This window comes from Bemisia tabaci, chromosome 4 (genome assembly GCF_918797505.1).
Source record: "Bemisia tabaci chromosome 4, PGI_BMITA_v3".
NCBI lineage: Eukaryota > Metazoa > Arthropoda > Insecta > Hemiptera > Aleyrodidae > Bemisia > Bemisia tabaci.
In genome coordinates, this window is record NC_092796.1 from 28,236,755 (window position 1) to 28,261,600 (window position 24,846).

Genomic DNA, 24,846 nt, shown 5'->3' on the forward strand with positions numbered 1-24,846 from the left:
TGCACAGTTCACTTCCCAGCCATTCTGTTTTCCCTAGGGAGGCTTCAGATTCCAGACCAATGCATAGTACCCTTACACATGGCCTCCGTGCTAGCCATTCTCTTTCGCATTTGAATCCACCGCGGGATGCCAATTTGCGCTTACAACCCTCTTCCTATTCCGAAAGGCAAATACAACATCATAATTTACCACACACTTATTCTAATTTTAATGGATCGCACAATTGGCAGCACATATCTCCTCAGTTTACATCTTCTGCGAGGTCCATTTACGATGTTCAAAAATCGCGTTCAAATAATGGTAGTCCAAGCAGCGCTCATGAAAATGCACAATTTTCATCACAGCACAACGGAACTTTTCAAAAGGTTGCACACCAATTTCCAAGTGTGAATAGGATCCCTCAAGATACTGATGCTTTGGAACGTTTTTTACGGAATGGCGCCCATATCCATGAAAGTGGTGCGGATAATCAAGAACTTCAAATGATGTACAGAAGACTCGATACGGCGCAAAGTACAAATCCGTGCACTAATGAGACCTTTGTGACTTTTAATGCGCAGCCTGAGTCAGAGAGGAAAAACGCCCTCTCAAAGTATCAGTCCGCAACAAAATTGCCCAGATTCAAGGGTTATTCCTGGAATGTATGACCATTCACCACTTTCGCCGAATAAGGCAGTCCGATTAAATACAAGCTCAAGCACGGATGAAGGCCCTCAAGTAGACGGAAAGCAACCTCGAGCAGATTATCGGCCTCAACAATACCACCCATCCAAATCTTTTTCGTGCTCTTTTCAAATTCATAAAAAAGCTCCTCAACCATGCATTCATGGCACAAAAGATGCAGGTGCTGACTCGTGCTTGAATGAGTTTCAGAATGAAGGTAAGCGGGGGAAAACAGCTTCGTATTTGGAAATCAATTTCGAAAAAAGCGGTAGAAAAAGCGCTTCATCAGTTTTCAATGGCAATAACACCGTTGGTCAGTCACCCTCAACTTACATTCGTACTATGAGGGAACCTCATTATAATAAAGCTCATGATGATTTCCTACCTTTGCCTGAATACAAACCTCCTCCAAGACGTGTCAGTTGTATTGACTCTACGCCACGTCACAACTACCCGTATCCTAGACCACCCTCCGGTTTGCCAGCTTCAACATCAACTCCAATCTCCCGCGCTCTTCCGTTTTCCAATAGGGCTGCCAATGAATTCACCCAATGCAACTCTTCTCGAGATTTGAAAGATAGTTATAAGGTGAAAGACGGCAGGGACGATTCCGACTCGTGCTCCGAATATTCCTCATCTTCGTCAGGCAAGGCACCAGTTAAGTCTCATTCCTCATCCAGCGGGCCTCACGAAGCGGATTTCATCCCTTTGCCACAAATCCCCACTAGAACTATCGCTGAAGTCATTGGGGCAAATCAGAACCATTATTCAGAGGGGCAAAGTAATATATCTCCAGAGAGTACTTGTACCTTCATCCCTTTGCCGCAAACTCCCTCTAGAACTATCGCCGAAGTCATTAAGGCAAATCGGAACTATTATTCAGAGGGGCAAAGTAATAAATCTCCGAAAAATACTTGTACCTTCATCCCTTTGCCACAAACTCCCTCTAGAACTATTGCCGAAGTCGTTGAGGCACACCGTAATATGTCTCCAGCATACGCACAATATTCTCCCGCTCCTCATCTAAAGACATATTTTCAACCCTCCAAGAGTGGGCACCTAATCGATCCTGATGGATTTGAGTTACCACAGCCATACGCAGTTTCAGATAGAATCAACGTCTGCCCGGAAACATTCCCCAGGCCTAGTAATCAGATGAGAGTTCAAGATGAATATGGGCAAATCCATCGAATACCCTATGACCTGAGAACTGATCAGGGTTATATTCGACCACCGAGACCGCCCCGCCCCCGAGCCGATTCCGTGCATAATTATCTTGTGGTCGATCAGAATAAAATAATCACGGCTGCAGACATTCATACCCCTCCACCTGACTATGAGAATAGGTATACACAGGAGGGAAAAACTTTCAGGAGAAACCCTCAAATTCAACCTCCCGGTGAAGTACAGACTAATTGCAGAGGCTTGCAACACAGTGATATTCAGCAGAGTTTCCATCAGCCGGCCCAGTCTTACGACCAAATAACGGACGAGTGTGCTCCCTCAAGAATAAGCGATAAATTTGTATTCAACGAGACGCTTGATTCTAAAGCTTTGGCAGATGAAAGTCCCCCTCCATTTTTTCGGAAGCAAGATTGGGACTCGGATACTCCTAAGATGTTAGCAGATGAGAGTCCTCCTCCATTCTTCGCAAGGCAAGAGTGGGACTCGAGTTCTGCTACGAGTGATGAGAAGTGCTCGCAAGGTAAAGATTGTCCGTACTAGTTGATCCATATTTTGTTCTGACCAATTTTCCGAAAAATGCATAGATTGTTCAAATGTAATGCAACAGTGCATGTCCTTGAAATTGAAGAAAAAATATCTGAGCAACATTTGTAGCAGTTTCCCTTGACACCTACCTTAACAAATCATCCTTTATTTGGAGTTTCCTAATTTTGGAAAAATGCTTCTGACGTTTAACTGCAAAATTTTCAAGGAACAATCCTCGAGGCCGGCCCGAAGATCCTTCATAAAATAAAGAAATTTCTTTATAAAATCCAAATAAAGGTGTTGACAAAAATTATGTAGGTATGTCTCTTTTTAAGTTTTATTTTACTCAGAAATTTGCGATTTTTGTGGAGAGGGGGGTCTCGGCACTCTTTTTTTGAGCTTTTAAGCTATGAATTTTTTACAAGTATGCGCTTTTAGAATTTTGCGTTTTTGGGTATCGTCCACCTTATGATACCAAAAACTTTACAAATGAGAAAAAAGAGTGAGCCCTATGCATGTAATTTTTAGTAAATGATATTGCCAGTTTCAGAATTTTCTTAGGATAGTTGCAGATTATTTCCATTTTCAGAAAATGTTTGCAGGAAATTGTAAGATGATGTCACCTAAACGCTTATCCTTTCCGAGCAGCCCTGAAAGTATCCAAGACAGAAAGGACCCCGTGAGTACGGATTGTTTACTACCTGAGGCGCCTTCAACGATCAAGTCAAAATTTGAGGGCATTTTAAAGAAAAACGAAATTAGAGAAGTACAGTCTGCGTCAGGAGGAGTATTCAAGGATGATGTTGAGACATGCGAACTTGCTAAATATCCAAATGATCCCTCTACTAAATCAGCAAAGGATGTAACTTCGTCAAAACCTATCGCTGAAAATGCTCTGTCCCCTTTCATTCCATTGTGCAACTCCACAAAAATTGACGAAAATTTGGAACATTCAAGGGATTCATTTTCCTGTTCACCTAAGATTGAGGGAAATGAAATAGTTCCAGACGGAGACATTTTAGTGCCACGTAATCTGTTTTGTGACCCTAGGAATAGTCAAACCTTTAAAACTCCCTCAAATGGCAATGCAGAATATATAAATTATGCCCCGTGTAATTTGGGTATAGCTCAGGCCATTAAGACTCCTTTTAACAGAAATTCCCTACCATCAAATACTCCTGAGGCTGATTCAGTCGCAAATAAGAGCAAGGAGGCTTTAGAACGTTGGAAGAGCTTTCGTTCGGGCAATGCAGTTTTGGTTGACGCAATGAAAAGTCAGTCAAATGGTGGCTCTCAAGAACCGAATGATTCCGTTCGCAAATTAACAATGACTGATAAAATCCAAACTTGCTCCAGAAAAAATTTAAAAGCACCTCCTGGGCCTTTTTCCAGCACTACATCTATGGGAGGGACCATTCAGAGTCCCTTCAATGAAAACTCTCCACTTTCAACGATTTTCTCTAACGACGCAGCTCTAGCGAAAACCGAGAAAACTTTGGCTCGTTGGAGGAAATTCCGCTCATGTAATTTACCTTTGGATAATGCTATGGATAATCAATTATACAAAAATTTGCAAGACTCCAATGACGATAATGAAAATTTAACAACGTTTGAATGCAATAGCACTCCCTCAAACAAAAATTCGGAGCATCTCGACGATTCGTCATGTAGCTTACCCGTGACAGGGACCATCGAGAATATGCTGAAAGGAAAATGTTTGCTCCATTGTGATCGTTTGGGCAGCGAGTCAACAGTCCACACCCTAGAGAACTGCTTCAACAACCTGACGGCTCTTGACGCTCTGGAAAACCGCTTAAGAAAAGTGACGACGGGAAGCGCCGCACAGATTTGTTCAAGCGAAAAAGCGGATCGTCCACAAAATCTAATGAGCGAATCGGCTTGGACCAACACCATGGACATTTTTTTGAAACCCTCGAGTCATTTAATAACGGTCGAGTCTATAAGAACTTACTTGAACGAAAATGCGGACGATCCTGATAGTTCATCCTGCAGCTCAGCGGTAATTGAAGGCGAAAAGAGGTCCTCAGATGGGGATACTTCGCTTCAAGGTGATGTCTCAGGCTACGTGTTAACGTTTAGCGACCCGGAGAATTCCTTTAACGCTGCGAAAATTTGCTCGAATAGGAATGATGACTATTCAGATAATCTAAAATGTGATTCCGCTTGGACTGACACGATGGAAATAAGCTTGAAGCCAGCGAGCAGCAGAACAACCATCCACTCCATGCTACCCTGCTTAAACCAGAAGGAGGGTAATCCTAATGTCTCATCATATAATGTACTTGTGGTTGAGGCCAAAGACAATAACTCCCAAGATAACATTCTACCCCAAGGTGATCTCTTGGGCAGCGTATCGATAGATGAGGAGCAAGGGAACCATCTCAATGGCTCGAGGGTGGCTCACGCTTTGGAGCTTTGCTCGAATGGAAATGTTGATAATTTGAAGAACGAAAAAACTGACTCGCCTTTGGTTGATCAAAGGTCATCAAAGAGCAACGATTGCGGAAATGCTGATCATCCAAATAATAATCGGGGGTATAATTCAACCCCGGTGGACCCAACGGAGGGCATTTTGAACCATTCGAGCTCCTCAACAGCGGTTGACGCCCCGACACCTCTCTCGAAAAAAAATGCAGAGAACGCGCTACCTCAGTATGGATCGGCGCGAAGGTTAACAGAGGATAAATCCACGAGGAGTTGCAACGACGTCACTGTTCGGCAAACAAACGAATCGTTGAGTATTGATACGTTGCCTCAAACGGACTCATCTCAAAGACTCCGCAAGGATAAAACCATGGCGAGTTGCTCGAAGAAAAATTGTCAACAACCTAACCAGTCCCGGAGCAGAAAAGGTATCACTGCAGGTGCCGAGGATATTGTTCGGAATGATGTGCTCCATCCAGGCTGCGTAACTGTATTTGAGGTCTTGGATAGTCACTCGATCCGAAATTGCCAACATCCAAATGATCAATGCGGGTCTTCATCGGCTCGCCGAGGCTGTAACTCGGAGCTCACCGTTTATGCGACTCCCGGGAAAGAGCCGATTTTTGAAGTCATAGGGACTACCGCGCCGGTGCCTTTCTCGAGATTTACAGGAATTGAGATGACAAGAGACAGTTCGAGCAGAAACATTCTGAGTCAAGCAGACGTATCGAAGGACTTCGCGACATTTGTTGAAAAAGAGTGCAGCTCGAATCCCATTGCACATTTCCCACCGTGCAAATCAGGGATTATTCAGGTCGTAGAGTATGAAAATGGGCCGTGTTTGAATTGCTCTTCCTGCAGGGTAGCAACGGATTGCTCGGACGTAAAAACCCAATATTCAAAGGAGTCCTTATGCGGGGTAGTATCACCGGCACCAATGAAGAATAGTTCAAATAGTAATATTCCGCATCCAAATAGATTTTGTGCGATGGAATCTGCGACCAATCATCCGAATGTTCAGCATGTTAATAATCGTTTTGACACGCCAGCAGTCACTCCGGTATCTACCTCCGGGGGTGCTTTTTACGTGAGCCCCAATTCAGGGCCAAGATATGAAGTCAAAATTGGAGCGATTACACCATCTCATTTTCCAGTTTACCCCGCAGACTCCATGGGCTCAGAGGCCTCTGCCAAGACATCACACCCCGGACTGTCCAAACCCTGCACGGCGTATAGTTTAGAGTTCTTCCGACCTGACGAACTTCCCGCCTCCGGAACAGACAATGGTACGGAGTATGACTTGAAATGCACGAAAAGAGAGCGAAAAAATTGGTGTCTCGTGGAAAAAATCCGAAATTCTCATGAAAGCAAACTGTTAGGTAGGTTATTTCAAATTTTACGGGTTTTTTTTTTTTCATGTTTAGTACAGATAAGCCAAACATCAGGTTCCTATATTCGGGTGTTACTTGATCATTTTTTAATAGCAAAAGTTGGCGGGTTTTAGCCTCCTGATCGCTACTTGGCGCCAACAGTGGTGAGGCGTGAATGACCGATTATCGATACATCTCCATTTGAAGTTGTGGTAAAGAATCAATTATTAAGGTGTTCTTCGCAGACACCCTGTTTATCGATATTTTTCCTGGTAAAAATTGGCAGTAGAATCTGTGTTCCAAAATACCATAGACCTACAGCCGGCTGTAAGATTTCCAATAGTTTCTATAGCCGGCTACATAATTTCTTGTAGCCTTTTATAGCCGATTGCGATGAAGCAACAGCCAGGCGATAAAGTGTATGCTAAACGTTACTAAATTACGGATGCTAGGACTTAGTGAGTTCTTGGACTACTGCTCTCTTTTTGGGCCGTAGTATCTTGATTTATTTTGCGAGGAAAGCTCCGTACTTTTGATGGATGTCTGCCATTCCTAATATTAGAGCGCCTTCAGTTTCGTATGATGCTGTGCAATACCTCTGGTGTGAAATAGTTGCTTCAAGCGCCGTGGGTGGCATGCTGCGGCGAGGCAGGCGGGCAGCCAGCTCGAAACGCGCATTGGCGCCTACAAACCTAACAGGAATACTTCACGCGTTGCGCAATGCGGGAAGTATCCCTGTTAGGTTTGTAGGCGCCAGTGCGTCGCCGCGCCGCTCCGCTTTGTGTTAGGCTCTAACATTTAATCTGGCGGAGTCAGCGTTATTCAACTCATGATTTTGAAATGTTTGCACATCCTGTATGGATTATTCTCATTTTAATTGAGGAAAAGAAAAATGTATTAAAGGACAATATAATGTGTGTTTTGTAAATATTAAGGTGGTTCCGTATCAAACTTAATGATTTCCAAAGCACACGAATTCCTACACAATTTCTTATGGCCTTTTATAGATGGCGAAAAAGCAACAGCCAGGCGATAAAGTGTAAAGCCCGGCGATAGAAACTATAGCCCGGCTGCATAATTTTTTATCGCTTCGTATATCCCGGCCGTATGATTTTCTCCGCATTCTACAGCCAGCTATATGATTTTCTGTAGCCTTCTTTAGCCGGCTATAAGAATTCCTATGGTATTTTGAAACTCAGCTCTTATCGCCAATTTTTACCAGGGTTTCCATTGGTTAAAATGGCGGATCGCTCGATATATCGCAAAGCACGCCACGTGACTGGGCGCCAGTAAATTTATCTCACTCAATTTCTGCTCAATCGGTTGGAGTTTAAGTTCTGCCAATGTCCTACTCTTCAAAAATTAGACTTTTGCGTTGCGTGAAACTATACAAGCCTTGCTTTAGACGCGACATATTTTGTCGTTCCTCTGACGCGAGGCTGTATCTTAACTTCCGCATCCGTGGCGTGGCGTGCTTTGCGATTTATCGACATCTCCTCATTTGAAGCCGTGGTAAATAATCGATTATCAAGGTGTTCGTTGCAGACTCCCTGTTTATCGACACTTTTCGATTGGTTTAAACGGCAGATCAATCGATTTATCGCAAAGCACGGCGCGCCACTGCTCCGATGAGCCTCAGAAAGCACTGATGAAAAATTTGCATTTTTTCTCTATCTCCCCTCCCCCCTTCCATTTTCCCGTTTAGTCAGCAGAAAATACCGGGAACTCCTCTAGAACCTACAAAATTTGATTAATCTTCATTTACGTCAAAAGAAAAATGTTCTTTTAACCCTCCATAATTGCATACAATATTCCCAATTGACTCGATTGTAAAGGAGTAAAGAAATAAAGCAACAAGCAACCTCCTAGGTCCCTTTCGACGATTAGATCTTCAGTTTTTTTCTTCGATGTAGTGGCAGGCAAGAGCTCCGAAAATCACCGATTGAGCTGAAATTTCCTAGGTCTACAGAGCACTAAGTGATTTCAGAGGTGATTCCTGATCTCAAGGACAACAACTAATTGGACCGAGTTTAGCAGAAAGGAACCAAGCCACATCAGCTATTGCCAAATTTAACTGGGCAATACAATTTTATACAAGAGAACGTTTATGCGAATTCCTTTGGAATTTTTAAGGCATTTGCTTCAAACTATGGAGAATTTTCACTTCAATTTCCACGAAAATCCGCAGAACCGCTTTCATGTAAAAAATTAAATTTCCCAATTTTTGGCAGTAGCTGATGTGGCTTGGTTCCTTTCTGTTTAACGCGGTCCAATTACACTCTATGAAACATATTTCATAGGTTCCCAATTGGTCGAAAAGATGGCCTCATGCCTCATATCTGTTACATAGTGCCCTTTATGAGAGGAGGGAACCAGGGCCGGATTTTCCTACTTGCCGCCCACGGGCCGCGCGCCTGTATTTTGCCGCCCCCTTATCATTCGTTTTGAAACATCAATAAAAACCATCGAGTGAACGTGTCACCGAGGGAGGGGTGCAAAAGACGCGTTTACTTGTGTTGGGCACATTTTATTGTGAAAGCCCTGTCAACAGTAGCAAAAGTTCACGGAACTTTGCGCGAAAATTAAGTTCCGTAAACCTATCTCTAATGGACAAGGCCTTCCATTCATAAGAAATGAACGAAAAAGTTATGAAAGAACAAACACAAAATTTGGTTTAATGATTTTAACTTCCGCCGCCGCGCCGCGCCGACCGCACCGTGTTTGGCGCATTGCGTGAAGTATTCACGCAGTCTTGTAGGCGCTATGCGTTTCACGCTGACCGCACTGTGTTTGGCGCAATGCGTGAAGTATTCATGCATTCTTGTCGGCGCTATCCGTTTCACGCTGACCACAATAACCGCACTGTGTTTGATGCAATGCGTGAAGTATTCGTGCAGTCTTGTAGGCGCTAATATGTGTTACATGCCGATTGCCGCGCCGAAGTCTTCTCCTTTTCATCTCAAGTCCTCGTCATCATTTCTCCCTAAGTCGCGCCGTTCCTGGCCAAGTTGTGTGTTTGGTTTCTCTCTTAACTCGAATAATTAAAGGTGCTGGCCATTGTATCACTGAAAGACGACAAAATTAGAAATTACTATATTCTTAGGAAATGAGAGATTTTGTAGCCTTTTCTCGCGTTTGTATTTTTTTTTTCTAAATCCGATTTTTTTTTATACCTACATTTAAAAAAATTGCAAAATTTGCCAGCCCCCTAGATTTTCCGCCATGGGCCGCGGCCCATGTGGCCACCCCCTTAATCCGGCCCTGGAGGGAACCCGTGAGGGTAATGACTGACAAAAATTAAATCATTCCAGTTTTAAAAAATAATATTTTGAAATTTTCTTAACACCGATATTTTAAAAATTCCTTTTCGTCACACACGAGGGACTTTCGATTTTACAGAATCCCAACAACCATAATTTCTTCTACTTTTTTTTAATCTTTTGTACTTCCATTTTTACAGAGGACCTAAATGATGATCCTCGTTTTCTGCTACTGACGTACCGGCTCGTGGGGTCAAAGGTGACGAAAAACCCTTTCTCTAAACTTACAACAGACGATAAGATACGGCTGGTGGAAGAGTTAAAAAAAGAAATGCCTCGTGGTGAATGCGCCTTCATCGAGCGATTGCATAGTTTAGAAGAGGAGTTGGACGAAATTGGATTTCTTGATTATTGATTGACACTGTCCAATATCACCACCGTCCTCACATCTGTTCTATCTATGATGGTACGTGAGTATCATCTTTTGTTTTTAAATGTACTCATGTTTTTACGTACCTACGGACTTACGTCTATCAGCTTTGTTTTTTAAAAAAGAAGTTGCTCGCAATGAAGAATGAAAGTATCGATCTTCGATTCATCGGTTATATCAACGAAGATTCGATATATCATCACATGGATCGAACTTCATTATTCGTTCTTAGATCAGAGAAGAACTGGCCTGGCGTGAATGGTCGATTGTCGATATTTCCCCATTTGAGCTGTGGTAAAGAATCGATTATTAGGGTGTTCGCTGCAAACACCCTAATAATCTATCCTTTTCCATAGGTTTAAATGGTAGATCAATCGATATATCGCAAAGCACGCCACGCCACAGGTAGAGGCGCAACCCGCATTTTAGGACGGCAACGTTGTTGTGTATTTAAACGATCAGAACATTATTCGGAAAATTGACAATGTCACGATAAAACAGTAATAGTTTAATTCATCGGCACAGTAGGAAACGCTGGAATTAAGTTCCGAGGTATGAAAAACAAGGTAAGCGTCCTTCGTTAGTCTCGAATACGACGAACACTATACAAATTTCTCTTGAACTCGTAGATGCAACTATTTGAGCTCCGTGTTGCATACGCACGGAAGTGAAGGCGTTTTGACTGTCCAGACACTCGCCACTTCACCTGTGGCGCGGCGCCAACGGCTGGCTTTACTGCGAGGATCCAAAACGGCAGAGCGCTCTCAATTGGACGTATTTCTGCCAAACGGAGCTATGTGCATTAAAACATGAGCTCTGAGACTCATAAGAATATATACAGAACGGGATTAGCAATATAATGCACATAGTTCTGTTTGGCAGAAATACATTCAATTCATCGTCTGTACTACATAGATATTTCTTAGTAGAATAGTTGCACGACGTCCTACGAATAGTTGCATAAAGGCGTAGGATGTGAGTATCCCTTGGTAGAAATTGGCGATAGGAGCTGCGTTTCAACATACCATAGGAGTTCTTACAGCCGACTGAAGAGGGCGATAGAAAATCATATAGCTGGCTGTAGAAAGTGGAAAAAATCATACGGCCGGGCTACACGAAGCGATAAAAAATTATACAGCCGGGCTATAGTTCCTATCGCCGGGCTTTACACTTTATCGCCTGGCTGATGCTTTTTCGCCATCGGCTATAAAAAGCTATAAGAAATTGTGTAGAAATTCTTGTGCTTTGTAAATCCTTAAGTTTGTACGGAATCACCTTAATATTTACAAAACGCACATTATATTTTCCTTTACTACATATTTTTTTTCATCAATTAAAATGATATTAATCCATACAGAGTGTGCAAACATTTCAAAGTCATGAGTTGAAAAACGCTGACTCCGCGAGATTAAATATTAGAGCCTAACACAAAGCGGAGCGGCGGCGCACTGGCGCCTACAAACCTAACAGGGATACTTCACGCATTGCGCAATGCGCGAAGTATCCCTGTCAGGTTTGTAGGCGCCAATGCGCGTACAGCGCGTCCGCCGCGCCGCCGCGCCGCAGCGTACCGCGGCGCTTGAAGCAACTATTTCACACCAGAGGTATTGCACAGTATCATACGAAATTGAAGGCGCTCCAACATATTAGGAATGGCAGGCACCTTCAAAAGTACGGAGCTTCCCTCGCAAATTAAATCAAGATACTGCGGCCCAAAAAAAGAGCGATAGTCCAATAACTCACTAAGTCCTAGCATCCGTAATTAGTATAACGTTTGGCATACACTTTATCGCCGGGCTGTTGCTTAATCGCCATCGGCTATAAAAGGCTATAAGAAATTGTGTTGCCGGCTCTAGAAGCTCTTGGAAATCTTACAGCCGGCTGTAGGTCTATGGTATTTTGGAACACAGATTCAACTGCCAATTTTTACCAGGGTCCTTTGAGTTTCAGTCTCGATATCGCCATGTGCTTAGAATGATTAGAGCAACTATTTATGCCGAAGGGATGTTTTCGAAGTATAAATGAGGAATTATCCTTGCAGTTAAGCATGCCGCACAAGAAACGAGTCTTTCGGAGAGGTTTGACATGAAATTTTCGACTATAAAACTGCAAAGTTTGATGTTAATATCTTTACATTATAATTGAATCGGGACGTGCGAAAACCGCTAACGTCCATTTCTCCAGTCTTCAGTTTTTTTTGAGTTGATAATGCTTTCAAGGAGTTGATACAACCATAAAAGTGATTAAAGGACTCGTTTTGGGATTAAGGTAACCCGGAGACGAGTATCTAACGCCTTTTTCGTGGTTGCATTCATCTACGAAAAGTATTATCAACTCCAAAAAACTAGAGAGTCGAAAAATGGACACAATAGTTATAGCGGTTTTCGCACGTCCCGATTCAATATGTGCGGGATGCTTCTTGAAGGAAATTCTACGAGAAAATAGTGAAACCACCTCTAAAACCTCTTCTACGTTCCGTATCAATATCGATATGAGCTTTTAATGTTTCCACATTTTGTCCGACTCCTCTCGCTCCACTCAGCGTCGCTGGTGAGGCGGTTGGTGTCCGAAGTTAAAACGCCTTCATCTCGCGTACGTATGCAACGCGGACATCCACGGAGCTCGAATAGTTGCATCCAGGCGTTATGATGGAATTCGTTCAGTATCCGTCGCATGCGACACTAACCGAAGCTTCGGTTGTTTCTCGTATATATTTTAACTTAATCCAGCGTTGCATATTGTGCCGATGAAGTAAACCATTATTAATTTTTTATCGCACCATTTTCAGTTTTCCGAGAAATGCATTATTTAAATGTATCACAAATTGCTGTCCCTCGAAATCGCAAAAAATTAGGTTTAGGAGCATGATATGTAGAGTTTCGATTAACCCACTTTAATGAGTAGTCCTTCGATTGGATCATTTTCTTTTTTTTCCCTCGGGGAAAACGAATTCCACGTTTTATTCTGCCGTGCTAAGGAAAAACGCCGTATGAGCCTTCAGACGTTGCCAAGTTTCCTCCAATAAAAACCGAATTTACTGGGAAATTTGCGAATATTATTTTCCAAAATTTTCGGACAATTTTGTGCGCAATTTAATCTAAAATCTCTGAAAATATCAAGGAAAAATATGCATGAATGTTGTCAAAAATACATTTTTATCAAGGGGAATTTGGCAACTCTCAAATGTTCATCACGGCGTTCTTTCCTTCGTACGGCAGTATAAGTACGAATTTTTCAAGGAACGTCCTGAGATTTGCTCGAAATTCGGAACAAAATCGATGACCATTGCAAAATGAAATGCGACGAGAAACCTGTGATATCACAAGCCTAAATGCACGTATATGATATCCCGGGTGCAATGGCGGAACTAGCACAATAAAGTCTGGTGACTATGCTAATGAAATTATATTATGCTTTGCCCTGTTTTTCCTGAAATGTGGGCTGCGTCTGGTTTTGACTTTAAAAATGTATCAATATTGAACTAGCGGTATTCCGACGAAGAATAATTGCTTAAAAACCACCTATCTGCAAGAACGCATTACTGGTGCTTACACTGCGCTGTCATCAGTGGTCCTCCCTTGGATCTTGAACTTTCGTTGAGCGGACAGACGCACAGTGGAAGGAGTCTTCGGAAGAAGTCGGACATGAAATTTTTCACAAAAATTATAAAATTTTACATTTATCTGGTTACAATTTTAATTTAAAGGGGTATTTTTCACAGAGACTTTTAAGAGAAAACCAATGAAACTACTTTTAAAAATCATAGTATTGAAGATAATCGCTTTTAAAGTTTTTGAATCATGTCCGACCTCTCTCATTGACTCGATCCACTGTGAGAAACCCTGATGGCGAGAGAACGTTAATGACTCGCTCGCTGAGCGACCTTGACTGCAGGCGCGAAGGAAGAGGAGCTGAGGTGGAAAGGAGCCCCGCTTTTCTAAGTATAAGAGAAATGTTGGACACTACCCCCTTTCCCCATCCAATTTTGAGTTTTTTTATTTAATGAGCCAATTGTGCTGGTCGTAGAATTGTGCTTTGATGATCCTTCAAAAACAGTTAGATCTATTCAGACACTAAGTTTCCACCTCCGATACTAACGGGGATATCGCCCTTTGAAAATTACCTTTTTTAAAAAATACATTTTGGATTTTTTAAAGTAATTAATTTATGAAAAATAATTCCATCAATTTTTTTGGTTTTCTAACAATATTTTCTGAAAATTTCTGGTAGAACCATCAAACAATGTTAAACGATACACTCTTAAAAGATAAATTACGAACTGATATTTCGAGACATCGCAATCGTGATAAGAGCGGTTCATGGTCGATATTCTATGTTTTAAACTTTCAGGGCAGAGATTGGTTTAAATTTGAATAGCAAAAAATCCTTACCCAGCAAGTTTAAAATAACCCGAAGAAGTGAAGATATCTGGAAAGTTTTTATGTTGCGTTTGAGTGATGGTGGCTAAGTAAGTTATATACTTACGAAAGTGCTGAGGTGCTTCATGCTCCTACTATAGCCTTAATGTGGCCCAACCCCCAATACCCCCGATGGGTGCTCTGCGGTTATAAAAAGCCGAGGCCTTAATTAGCAAATTTGCGAACAGCGGGCTCACTTGAAGGATAATCTCTGTCTGTATACTGCCATGCTAAGGAAAAACGCAGTATGAACTTTCGAGAGTTGCCAAATTTCCTTCTATAAAATGTTCATTTCTTAGGAAAGTTATAAACATTTTCTCTTGAATTTTCAGGACCTTCGGTGGAATTGCGAGCAAAATTATCCGAAAAATTGGAAGAAAAATATTCATGAGTTTACCAGGAAATTCGCGTTTTATCAAAGGAAAATTGGCAACGCCTGAAGGTTTATACGGCGTTCTTCCTTAGTAGGGCAGTATAGCCCCACTGAGAGCCCCATTATTACATCACTGCACCCACTACCCACTCGCACGGTAAATTTTGGAGTAATTATTTTATTTATCAAGCGCTACGGAGCACTAATCGGGCTAAGAAAGAACAGCGTATGCACACAAAGATGTTGCCAAATGTCTCTTTTTTTAAGACAACGTGCATATTTTCTTCGAAAATTCCAAAATTTTAGATTGAATTGCGAATACAATCCTATAAAGCATTCCAGGAGAAGATTTCTAAATCTTTCCAGTATAATTCGTATTTTTTCGAGAGAAGTTTAGCAATGTTCGAATGTTCAAACGGCATCTTTCTTTAGTACGTCGGTGCGCTGCGCCTTGCTAAATATGAGTGCAGTATGGAAATTAGAATAATGCCAAATTTTTCCGATTAAATATTTATGTCTGAGAAAATTCCTTGACATTTTCGAAACGCCACATGGAATTGTGAATTGAATTCCCTACAAACCTACTTCGAAAGCATGATGTCCCACCGCACAATGGATCGAGTCAAAATTGGACATTATAATTATTTTATTTTTTTTTTTTTCAAGAAATGGAAATTTTGAGGTTTATTTCGGCATTAAGGCCCAGATACACACGGCGATTAATCGCCGCGAGTGAAAGACGAAAGCCAATGGAGAGCCTTGATTTCGATATATCGACGTCAATGGATCGAAATCAAGGCTCTCCATTGGCTTCCGTCTTTCACTCGCGCGTTGGCGGATCCAGAAAATTGGCAAAATTCTTTTCTCCATTTAAACCTATGGAAATCTATCGATTCTTGGAGGGCCAGGTGTTCGACAAGAATCGATTATTTCACATAGGTTTAAATGGACGGAATCCGGTGTTGCCAAATTGCTGGATCCGCCTCTGCACTCGCGGCGATTAATCGCCGTGTGTATCAGGCCTTTAACGCGGAGATATGGCAACGTTGGAATGGACATACGGCGTTTTTCTCGAGGCGCTAAGTTGCCCGGCGCGGCGTGTGGCGTGGCGGTGTGTTGCGGCATCACTGCTGCAGGTAGGCAGGTTATCCGGCTCGGAACGGTTCGGTCCAGCGGCACCGGCACCGGGTGACCTAACACTTTCTCTTTCTTCCGCGCGGGCCTCCCGCGTCTCGCCCTCTTCTTCCGTCTCCGTCTACGTCTACGACGGAGCTTTCTCTTTCCTCCGCGGTGGAGGGGACGCCGGCAGCCATCCGTCCATAATGCAACTCACTCCTGAGTCTGGTACCGGCCCCAAGTGATCTGGGCACTTTCGGGCATCTCCCGGCAAATGGATTAAGTGTGCGCCCCGTGGAATACTCTATTTTATCACAGTAAGTTCCCGTTCTCTTATCACCCTTTCGGGATTTTCGCGGAGTAGTGCGCGGCATGAGTGCTCGTGGAATGTGCAACTCTTCCTCATGTTGTTCCCGGAATGGATTATGTCTTCGGATTGTGATTTATTCTTCTCGAATTATTGATGCCGCAAGTTTTCTGCGGGCTAATTTTTGGGATTGATAGACGAAGCCATGGACAAAGAGGACAAACTGAAAATAAAGCAATCCTATTCTGCCGTGTTAAGGAAAAACGCCGTATGAACATTCGAGAACTGCCGAATTTCCTCCGGTAAAATCTTCATTTTTAAGGAGAGTTATGAATATTTTCTCTTGAAATTTTCAGAAAATTTAGAGCTTATCGCAAATAAAGTTCTCCGAAAAATTGGAAGAAAAATGTTCGCAAATTGCCCTGAAAAATCGTACTTTATCAAAGAAAATTTGGCAACGCCTGAAGGCTCATGCGGCGTTTTTACCTAGCACGGCAGTATTGGTGGAAGAAGGTGGTTGCAATGGACAAAAGAGGTAAATAATAGACTAACTAACAGCATCCCGCGAGAGACTCTGTATTTAGTCCATCATTTTTAGTCTAAGACGACTACCCGTTCCAACCAATAGGATCGCTCCATGTTTCCTGTGTCTTGTTTGTCTATCACTGTGTCTTTCAATTTCAATAATCAGCCCGCTAGAGATGGGAAAGAGAGTAAATCACAATGTAGCTCAAGTGGTTATCACAAAAAGAACGAGTGTGTTTTCCGCAGCATCTGACTGTGCAAATGCATGCACCGCGTCTAGGGCTGGATTCGCGATTTTGTCGCCTGGAGCTATTGACCAAAAAACCCTGAATATAAAAAAAGGTCTTCATTTCTGCGATCTGCCGCTGATAAAATATCTTTCCTAGATATTTGTCACCAACCCCCTCCCCCTCCGACCAGAATCCGATCCTGATTGGGCTTGAGGGAGACCTGAATGGTCCCAGGAAAAGCCCTCACTTTGAGCATTCCCGGTGGAAAACAACCACGTGCCCTGAATGAGATCATTTTTAACAAACTGAAATGATGGGCTAAAAATACCGAAAATGTTATCATATGGTATTACTTCACGATCTTCCTCGTGGGAAGAATTTCAAAATACGATGATGTCATTAGATAAATAGTTTGAAACTTCGGGGACAGCGTCAAGCTAACACAGTGGAGAACCATCGATAGGCGGGATATGCAAATGAGAGTTTCGATTGACTCGAGTAAGTTTCAGACTTTGGAATGCGGACTGACCCGTGTAGATAACTTCCCGATCGACCTGTGCGTCATGGGCCATGCATTAGATGCAGGTGCAAGTGCAACATACAACTTCGACAAGTTTATTCACCTTCCCTCCAAGCTCTGCTAGAGCTCGTGAAACCGAGCTGTCTCGGAAATCCAGTTTTTCATGGCAGCAGTTTCCGCATTTTTCCACTCCTCAAGGTGCGCAAAGAATTTTCAGATTGAAGACCGGTTTTCAAAAATCACGCGTGATAGTACATTTTTCTTACCATCACAGTGATTGATCGAATGAATGAATCCTTCCACTTCACGTCTATTACGCGTACTTTGATACGGTGGCGTGCGTGATTTGCGATACATCGATTGACCTGCAATTCAAGCCTATGAAAAAGGATCGATAAACAAGGTGTCTGCAACGAACACCTTAATAATCGATTCTTTACCATAGCTTCAAATGGGGAAATATCGATAATCGATCATTCACGCCTCGCCACGGTTTGCAACCCTTTTTGTTTGTTCCTCATTCTCTTAAGACCAACCCCTTCCCCCTCCACCCTGGTATATGTATTCTACCAAAATTGCAATACGTCGAATCGTCTGTATCCCCCCTTCCCCGTCTGTACAGTTCCTCAAGGCTCTAAACTCAACTTTTTCTATGATTACGGTCGAACCTCTACGGTGAAAAATTCAAGGGAACATAAGCAGAACTTTCCTCAAAAATGGACGTATTTCTACTAAACGGAACTAAGCGCCAAATTGAGTTCTTTTTGAGGAATTTAGAATCCCGGATAGCGCGTTCTGTCAAACGGAACTAAGCGCCATGGAAAAGCATTGCGAGTATAGGACGGAACGAGCATCGCGTTCCGCAACACCCGCCAATCCAAGCCCCCCCTCTCCTTTCCTCCCCTAAGGCGCTTAGTTCCGTTTGATAGAAATACGTCCAGATAAAGGTGTTATCGAGAGATTTGGCAACAATTAGATGTTTACACGGCGTTTTTCCTTAGCACGGTAGTAACCCACAGACAACTTTTATGAGTCAAAAATCTTGCACAAGCTTATAATCCTTCCCGGAGAAAATACCTACGCGTCACCATTAATTTAAATTTTGCACGACAGAATCAGAACACACGCAAACGCGACCCAAAAAAGACAGGAGTCTTACATCAACTCAATAACTAGCTTTCCAACTATGGTGCAATACCGTCTCGACAAAGAGGAATTATTCGCACCGATACGTCAGCATTTCCTGCGTCCAAGCGGCAGCATTGCAACTTCCAAGCCTCGGCGAGTCAACTTATGAGGCTCTTTTCAAAATTCCGTCGCCCCGTAGCATTCGAGCGCCGTTTTTGCGATCTTCTTCGCGTAACTACGCGAGTCTGTAATCCTTACGTAATGCGGGTCGCAGATCAGGTTGTTTTATCGCTTGAGCAATCAACTTTCGTTACATTCATAAAAGTTAGTCGGATAGACATTCTTGTCCTTCCTCCGGTGAGACATTTTTCAGGCTCATGTCAACATTTGCACCTGAGCGTTTCTTCTTTAGGTTTAAAAGTGAGTGGGCACCGCATTTTATCGGGAAAAATGGCCCTACTTGAATAATACTTGAACGGAGTTGACGTTTTTTCACTTAAACTTTAACTTCAAGGCATTAAGCAGCATATCGATGGCTAAAGGGTCACAACGCGTTCCTCCAAAAAAAAAATCTCGGCAATCTATCCGCTCTTAGTTTATTTTGAAGAGGAACAAGCGAACTTTACAGCTTATACGGAATATTCTCCTAACAGGAGAGGAAAACTCAAGGAAGTTTTAAATAAATTTCGTTGACTAGTTTTCCGAGGAAAAAATTAAGTATGCCTGGAAATCTGCAACGTCGCAAACGGAGATACATGATCTCCCACTTTAGCCATCGATATTCATGAAGGATATAAGATTGAGGTTACGCTAACGCACACTGCTGTTTCGCCTTCAATTCTTAAGGTAGGCCAGATTCCAATCATCATTACTTCATTTCGTCTCTTGTACCCTGCTTTCTCGTCTTGACTTCGTTCTCCTCTCTTATTTCCTTCATACCCTTTTGAGAATCGTATGCTTTAGTTTTGATTTGCCAAGGATTATATAAATAATAATTAACTGATAGGCTTTCCTCAGCTTCTGTAAAATTTGGCCTCATTTGCTGCGTAATGTTCAATGCGAACCCGCCGCGTGGAATGGCCCACTATCCTGCCAGCGCCCGAGTTCAAAAATTGCCAATTCTCACTGACGCAATTAATTTTAATAACCATGCTCTTTCAACATATCCAAGGTTGAGGTGAGGTCACTAGACCCGGAGTATCTTTCCTAGCCTACGTCATGGAGATCTCAGCCTCAGGGCAGTAAGTGCGTAAACCTCCACAGACTATTTTAGTTCCGATATCACGTGCACGCAACATCGATACACTTGAATTTAATAACGCAATCCTGCAATTCGGAGCTTATTGACTCCTTTAAAATTTGCCGCTCCCCAGAGGCGAACTCAATTAAGGCAGATCGAGGAGGATGCATTTCGTGACAACCCCCTCCTCCCAACCCCCCCCCCCCCGAATCCTAAACAAACAGAAAATGAACCCAGTTATGAGTCTGAAAGCCATACTTATAAACTTGAAGTATGCTACTTTTACACTGAAATAAAAGATTGGTAGAATTTACCATTTCTTCACGTCATTTCTTCACGTGAAGGAATGGTAAATTCTACCAATCTTTTTGTTCAGTGCACTATCTTTCTTCTCTTTCTTTCTCCTCTACCTCCTCTTTTCTTCCATCTTTTCTCTTTTTTAACTCTTATCTTGGCGCAAAGTGGCGATGGGGCGAGGGGGAGGGGAAGGTTATGCCACCATGCCCCTTCCCTGGATCCGCCACTGATCTACAAGACTTCATGGTTCACAGACGACGACGCAAGACCGTAGGCTCACAATCAGATCTGGCTCCGGAGCGGAATACAGAAGAAAAGGCCGCCTCGTACTTCGCGGATCGTATAGGGAGGGAAAGACGATCGAGTCTTTGATCGAAGTGAAACCTCAAATTAGAAAACTCCGAAAACTAGGTGGATGATTAATGGAAGGACTAAAAACGGTGCGTCACTGTGCTCTGTCATGGACAAAAGCAACTTGCATCCTCACTTTTTTCCCGAAGTAAAATCCTCGATATTGTTACCGGATGGAGGTTGCGGTTCCCTAGCTTCAAATCGCTTCAAATAAACCGCTTTCACACTCGTTCAGAAGACCGCAAACCCGCCTCGAACGATTGAGATAATCATTAATGGGTAGATTTACAGCTCGGACAAGACATTTAAATTAATTAGTTTTGTGAATTGATGATAGTCATGAAATTTAAAGGGTAGGATTAAGGAGCGGTTGGCGTGAAACGCATAGGGCCTACAAGACTGCGGGAATACTTCACGCATTGCGCCAAACACAGTGCTATCAGCGCGGCGAAGCGGCGGAAGCTAAAATTTTTAAACCACATTTATGTTTGTTCTTTCATAATTTTTTGGTTCGTTTCTTATATGTAAAATTATTTAGACTTCACATAACCACCGAAATGGAGGAAATCTTGATTACACGCGACAGTTGAAAAAATATCAATGACCAAATCCACCGGTTCCAGCGATTTGTAGATTAACCCACAAATTTCTAGGCAATGTTCTCTTTAGTTCGTTACAGGTGGCACCCAGTTCCTTGCAATCTCCCTTCATTCTTCGTTAATCACTCAATATTTTGTGATCGTTCTGCGTGTAATGCGTTTAGGGTGATCGAATATGAGCACGGCACAGTGCGATATCGGTATTCCACAACAATTTACTATTAATTAATTCATTATTGTTCTGTCATTTTTTCAAGCGTTTATTGCTCAGTTTGACCTACTTCCATACATCATTCCGAGCCGTGTCAGTTATTTTCTTTATTGCACGTGATATCTTGATCTAGCGTTTCATCCACCTTCCGCTTACGCTTTTTTTTTTTTTTTTTTTTTTTTTTAAGAAAAAACCAAGTTTTTCCATGACTTTTTGACATTATTGTTCATGATAAAAAATTGGAGATCACAAGAAACATATATATAAATAATCTCAGATTGCGTTTATGCGAGGGTAACAAGTTCCAAAGCACGAATTTACATTTCCAGTAACGGCAAGTGCCGTTCCCTTTCAATGTTCCATAAAATTATTTAACTTCAGAGACAGTATATGTATGCTATGCATATTTTCCCGCTCATTTTTACCAAATTTTTGATGATGGTGCGGGGTGAACCTTGTGGGCAATTGCCGATTCCATTTACGTCTCGTGCGCGTACGCTTAATGCGTCTTTCCTTGAAATCAGTTGAATGATGAGATCAACTCTAGTTCAGAAAACGAGAGAAATGAGCATGTTGTGAGATGGTCGAAATAGTCCTGAAGATAATCAAATGTGGCCAACCTATCAAAATAAAATACCGGAATTGGCTCGATGAATCTGAGATTTTACGTGACTTTTAATGTAAAACGAGTTTTAAATTGGTCTCCGCGATTTCGAGTCCCAGCGTTATTGGTAGGTTCCGGAGAGTAAGATGATAGTTCCTCTCCGCCTGATTAGCCCGAAAAGTGGAGAATTTTAAGTTTGATGTTCGTAATGCGACTGTTTTCCAAAACTTCATAAGGGAACTAAGAAAGGAAAAACCACCGTGAAATTTTCTGACCGACTAACTTCACCAGAAACAGGATTCAAGACTTCTGTCTGATAATCTATGTGCGATGATCAGAGCCGAAAGTCGTGAGGTCTTAAAATGCAAGGCTCAAGGAAGTATCCGAGAGGGCTGCATTTTTACAAGAAAAAGTAACAGTATTACTCCAGCCTGACAGACCCGATTCCTCGTCTTCGCAATCGGGAGACCAAGATTAAGAGGATAAAGAAGAAAAAGACGAAGAATAAGAAGAGGAAGAAAGAGAGAAAGAAGGAAATCATCAAAAGGACAAACGAGAAGAAGAAAAAATACTTATTTTTCTTACATTTTTCATCTTTTTCACTGTCCTCTCCTTTCCTTCTCCCACTTATTTTTCTGCTTCTTCCTCTTCTTCTTCGTTTTCCTACTCCTCCTCTTCTTTGTCTCCTCTACCTACACTTCCTCATTATTAATTTACCTCTCACACCTACTTTTTTCTCCACCTCTTCTACCTATTCCCTGGTAAAAATTGGCAATAAGAGCTGCGTTTCAAAATAGGTACCATAGGAATTCTTATAGCCGGCTAAAGAAGGCCACAGAAAATCATATAGCTGGCTGTAGAATGCGGAGAAAATCATACGGCCGGGCTGTACGAAGCGATAAAAAAATATGCAGCCGGGCTATAACTCCTATCGCCGGGCTTTACACTTTATCGCCTGGCTGTTGCTTTTTCGCCATCGATTATAAAAGGCTATAAGAAATTGTGTAGAAATTCGTGTGCTTTGGAAATCATGAAGTTTGATACGGAACCACCTTAATATTTACAAAACACACGTTATATTTTACTTTAATACACATTTTTTTTCATTAATTAAAATGAGAATAATCCATACAGAATGTGCAAACATTTCAAAATCATGAGTTTAATAACGCTGACTCCGCCAGATTAAATATTAGAGCCTAACACAAAGCGGAGCGGCGGCGACGCACTGGCGCCTACAAACCTAACAGGGATACTTCACGTATTGCGCAACGCGTGAAGTATCCCTGTTAGATTTGTAGGCGCCAATACGTGTTTCGCGCCGGCTGCCCGCCTGCCACGGCGCTTGAAGCAACTATTTCACACCAGAGGTATTGCACAGTATCATACAAAACTAAAGGCGCTCTAATATATTAGTAATGGCAGGCATCCATTATAAGTACGGAGCTTTCCTCGCAAAATAAATCAAGATACTACGTTCCAAAGAGAGAGCTGCAGTCTTCCAAAAACTCACTAAGTCCTACCATCCGTAATTAGTAACGTTTAGCATACACTTTATCGCCTGGCTGTTGCTTAATCACCATCGGCTATAAAAGGCTATAAGAAATTGTGTAGCTGGCTATAGAAGCTATTGGAAATCTCACAGCCGGCTGTAGGTCTATAGTATTTTGGAACACAGATTCTAATGCCAATTTTTACCAGGGTTCTTCTTTCCCTGTTTCTTCTTATCATTATTCCTTTCCTTCCTCTTCTTCTCTTGTTATTTTCCCCTCATTTTGTCATCGCTCTTCTTCTATATCTATCTCCTCTGTTTTTGCTCTTACCTCGTCCTCTTCGGATCTTCGTCTTCCGATATCTAATGCGTCTTCATAAGACATTCTCGTCGAACAAGGGTAGAAAAACATAAAATGATGACTGCACAAATAAGAGTAGGCTGTCTCATTCCAAAAATAACCAAAAAGAGTCATCATTCTTTGAAAAAAGCCCAGAAAATCTGGAGGAAACCGATGGTGATGACGCGACGATGGCGGACCAAACGACACATAATGACATAACCGCGTTGCCGTGCTAAGGAAGATAGCCGTATAAACCTTCGAGAGTTGCCAAATTTCCCATGATAAAACATGTTTTTTTTTGAACATTATTTGAGCATATTTTTCCTTGACATTTTCAGATATTTTAGATTAAATTGCGCACAAAATTGTCTGATAATTTTGAAAAATATTATTGACCATTTTCCCAGTAAATTCGGTTTTTATCTGAGGAAACTTGGCAACTCTCGAATGTCCATACGGCGTTCTTCCTTAGCACGGCAGCGCGGAAGCTATCCTTAAATCGGGAGAACCTGACCCAGAACCATTTGACTGGAGTCAAGACCAAGAGCAAGAGCGTCTGGGTCCGGAGCCCGGGAGAAATGCGTTACGCAATGCCTAAGGATGGCAGCGCCCTCTTTTGAACGGAGCCGAAGCCGAGAATGATGTTTGGCCGCCATCATTTTTGCCAGGTTGTGCTGAAAATTATGAGATTTTCTCATTAACCCATGTATAATATCCACATTCGATGGCGTGACCTGGCAACCTTGGGCGCGATGTCAAGGAGCTTTGTCCCGGTCCCGGAGACTTGGTCTTGGGGGCCACGAGCTTTACCTTGGAGCGGGACGGGTCCTTACGCAACGTTGCCTGTCCGCACCGTAAACCACCACAGCATGGATGCCCGTCGAAACACATCTTCCAAGGCGTCCGATCATGGTGTTGGATGGACATTGGGATGCGAAAAAACTTAAAGGTTTTAGGCCTCGGCACGGGACGTTTTCATGGGATTTGTCCCAAGTTCGAATCGCAGGAATGAAACTTCTATGATTTTTTTTTCCAGTTATCGTCTCCACGGTCGGGCTCTCCCGTTGTTGCGACAAGTTTGCGCGAGAGGATAAGAAGTAGAAATCGAGTATTAACCGGGATTAAGATACTAATTGAACACGATTAACAATTAAACAAATTATTTTAAATAAACAAACACAAACAATCGAGTAAACAACAAAATGTCGCACGAT

The 24,846-nt window shown here is 42.4% G+C and overlaps 1 protein-coding gene across 9 annotated transcripts in view; it reads left to right on the top strand.

Annotated features, from left to right (window-relative positions):
• The first annotated feature begins 552 nt into the window (after nucleotides 1-552).
• LOC109035591 (retinol dehydrogenase 14) overlaps nucleotides 553-24,846 on the top strand; it is a 62,559-nt gene continuing 38,265 nt past the window's right edge. The window contains exons 1-4 of one of the 9 annotated variants that reach the window (XR_011899745.1): nucleotides 553-2,368; nucleotides 2,976-6,197; nucleotides 9,649-9,914; nucleotides 14,629-14,826. Coding sequence is in view for 1 of the 9 variants with exons in the window: in XM_072299609.1 (XP_072155710.1) it covers nucleotides 553-2,368; nucleotides 3,022-3,056 (1,851 nt within the window). In the remaining 8 variants the exon portion in view is untranslated. Of the gene's footprint in view, nucleotides 2,369-2,962; nucleotides 6,198-9,648; nucleotides 9,915-14,628; nucleotides 14,827-15,808; nucleotides 16,103-24,846 lie in introns of those variants that run through there. The other 8 variants (XR_011899744.1, XR_011899746.1, XR_011899747.1 and 5 more) reach the window with 8 other exon arrangements.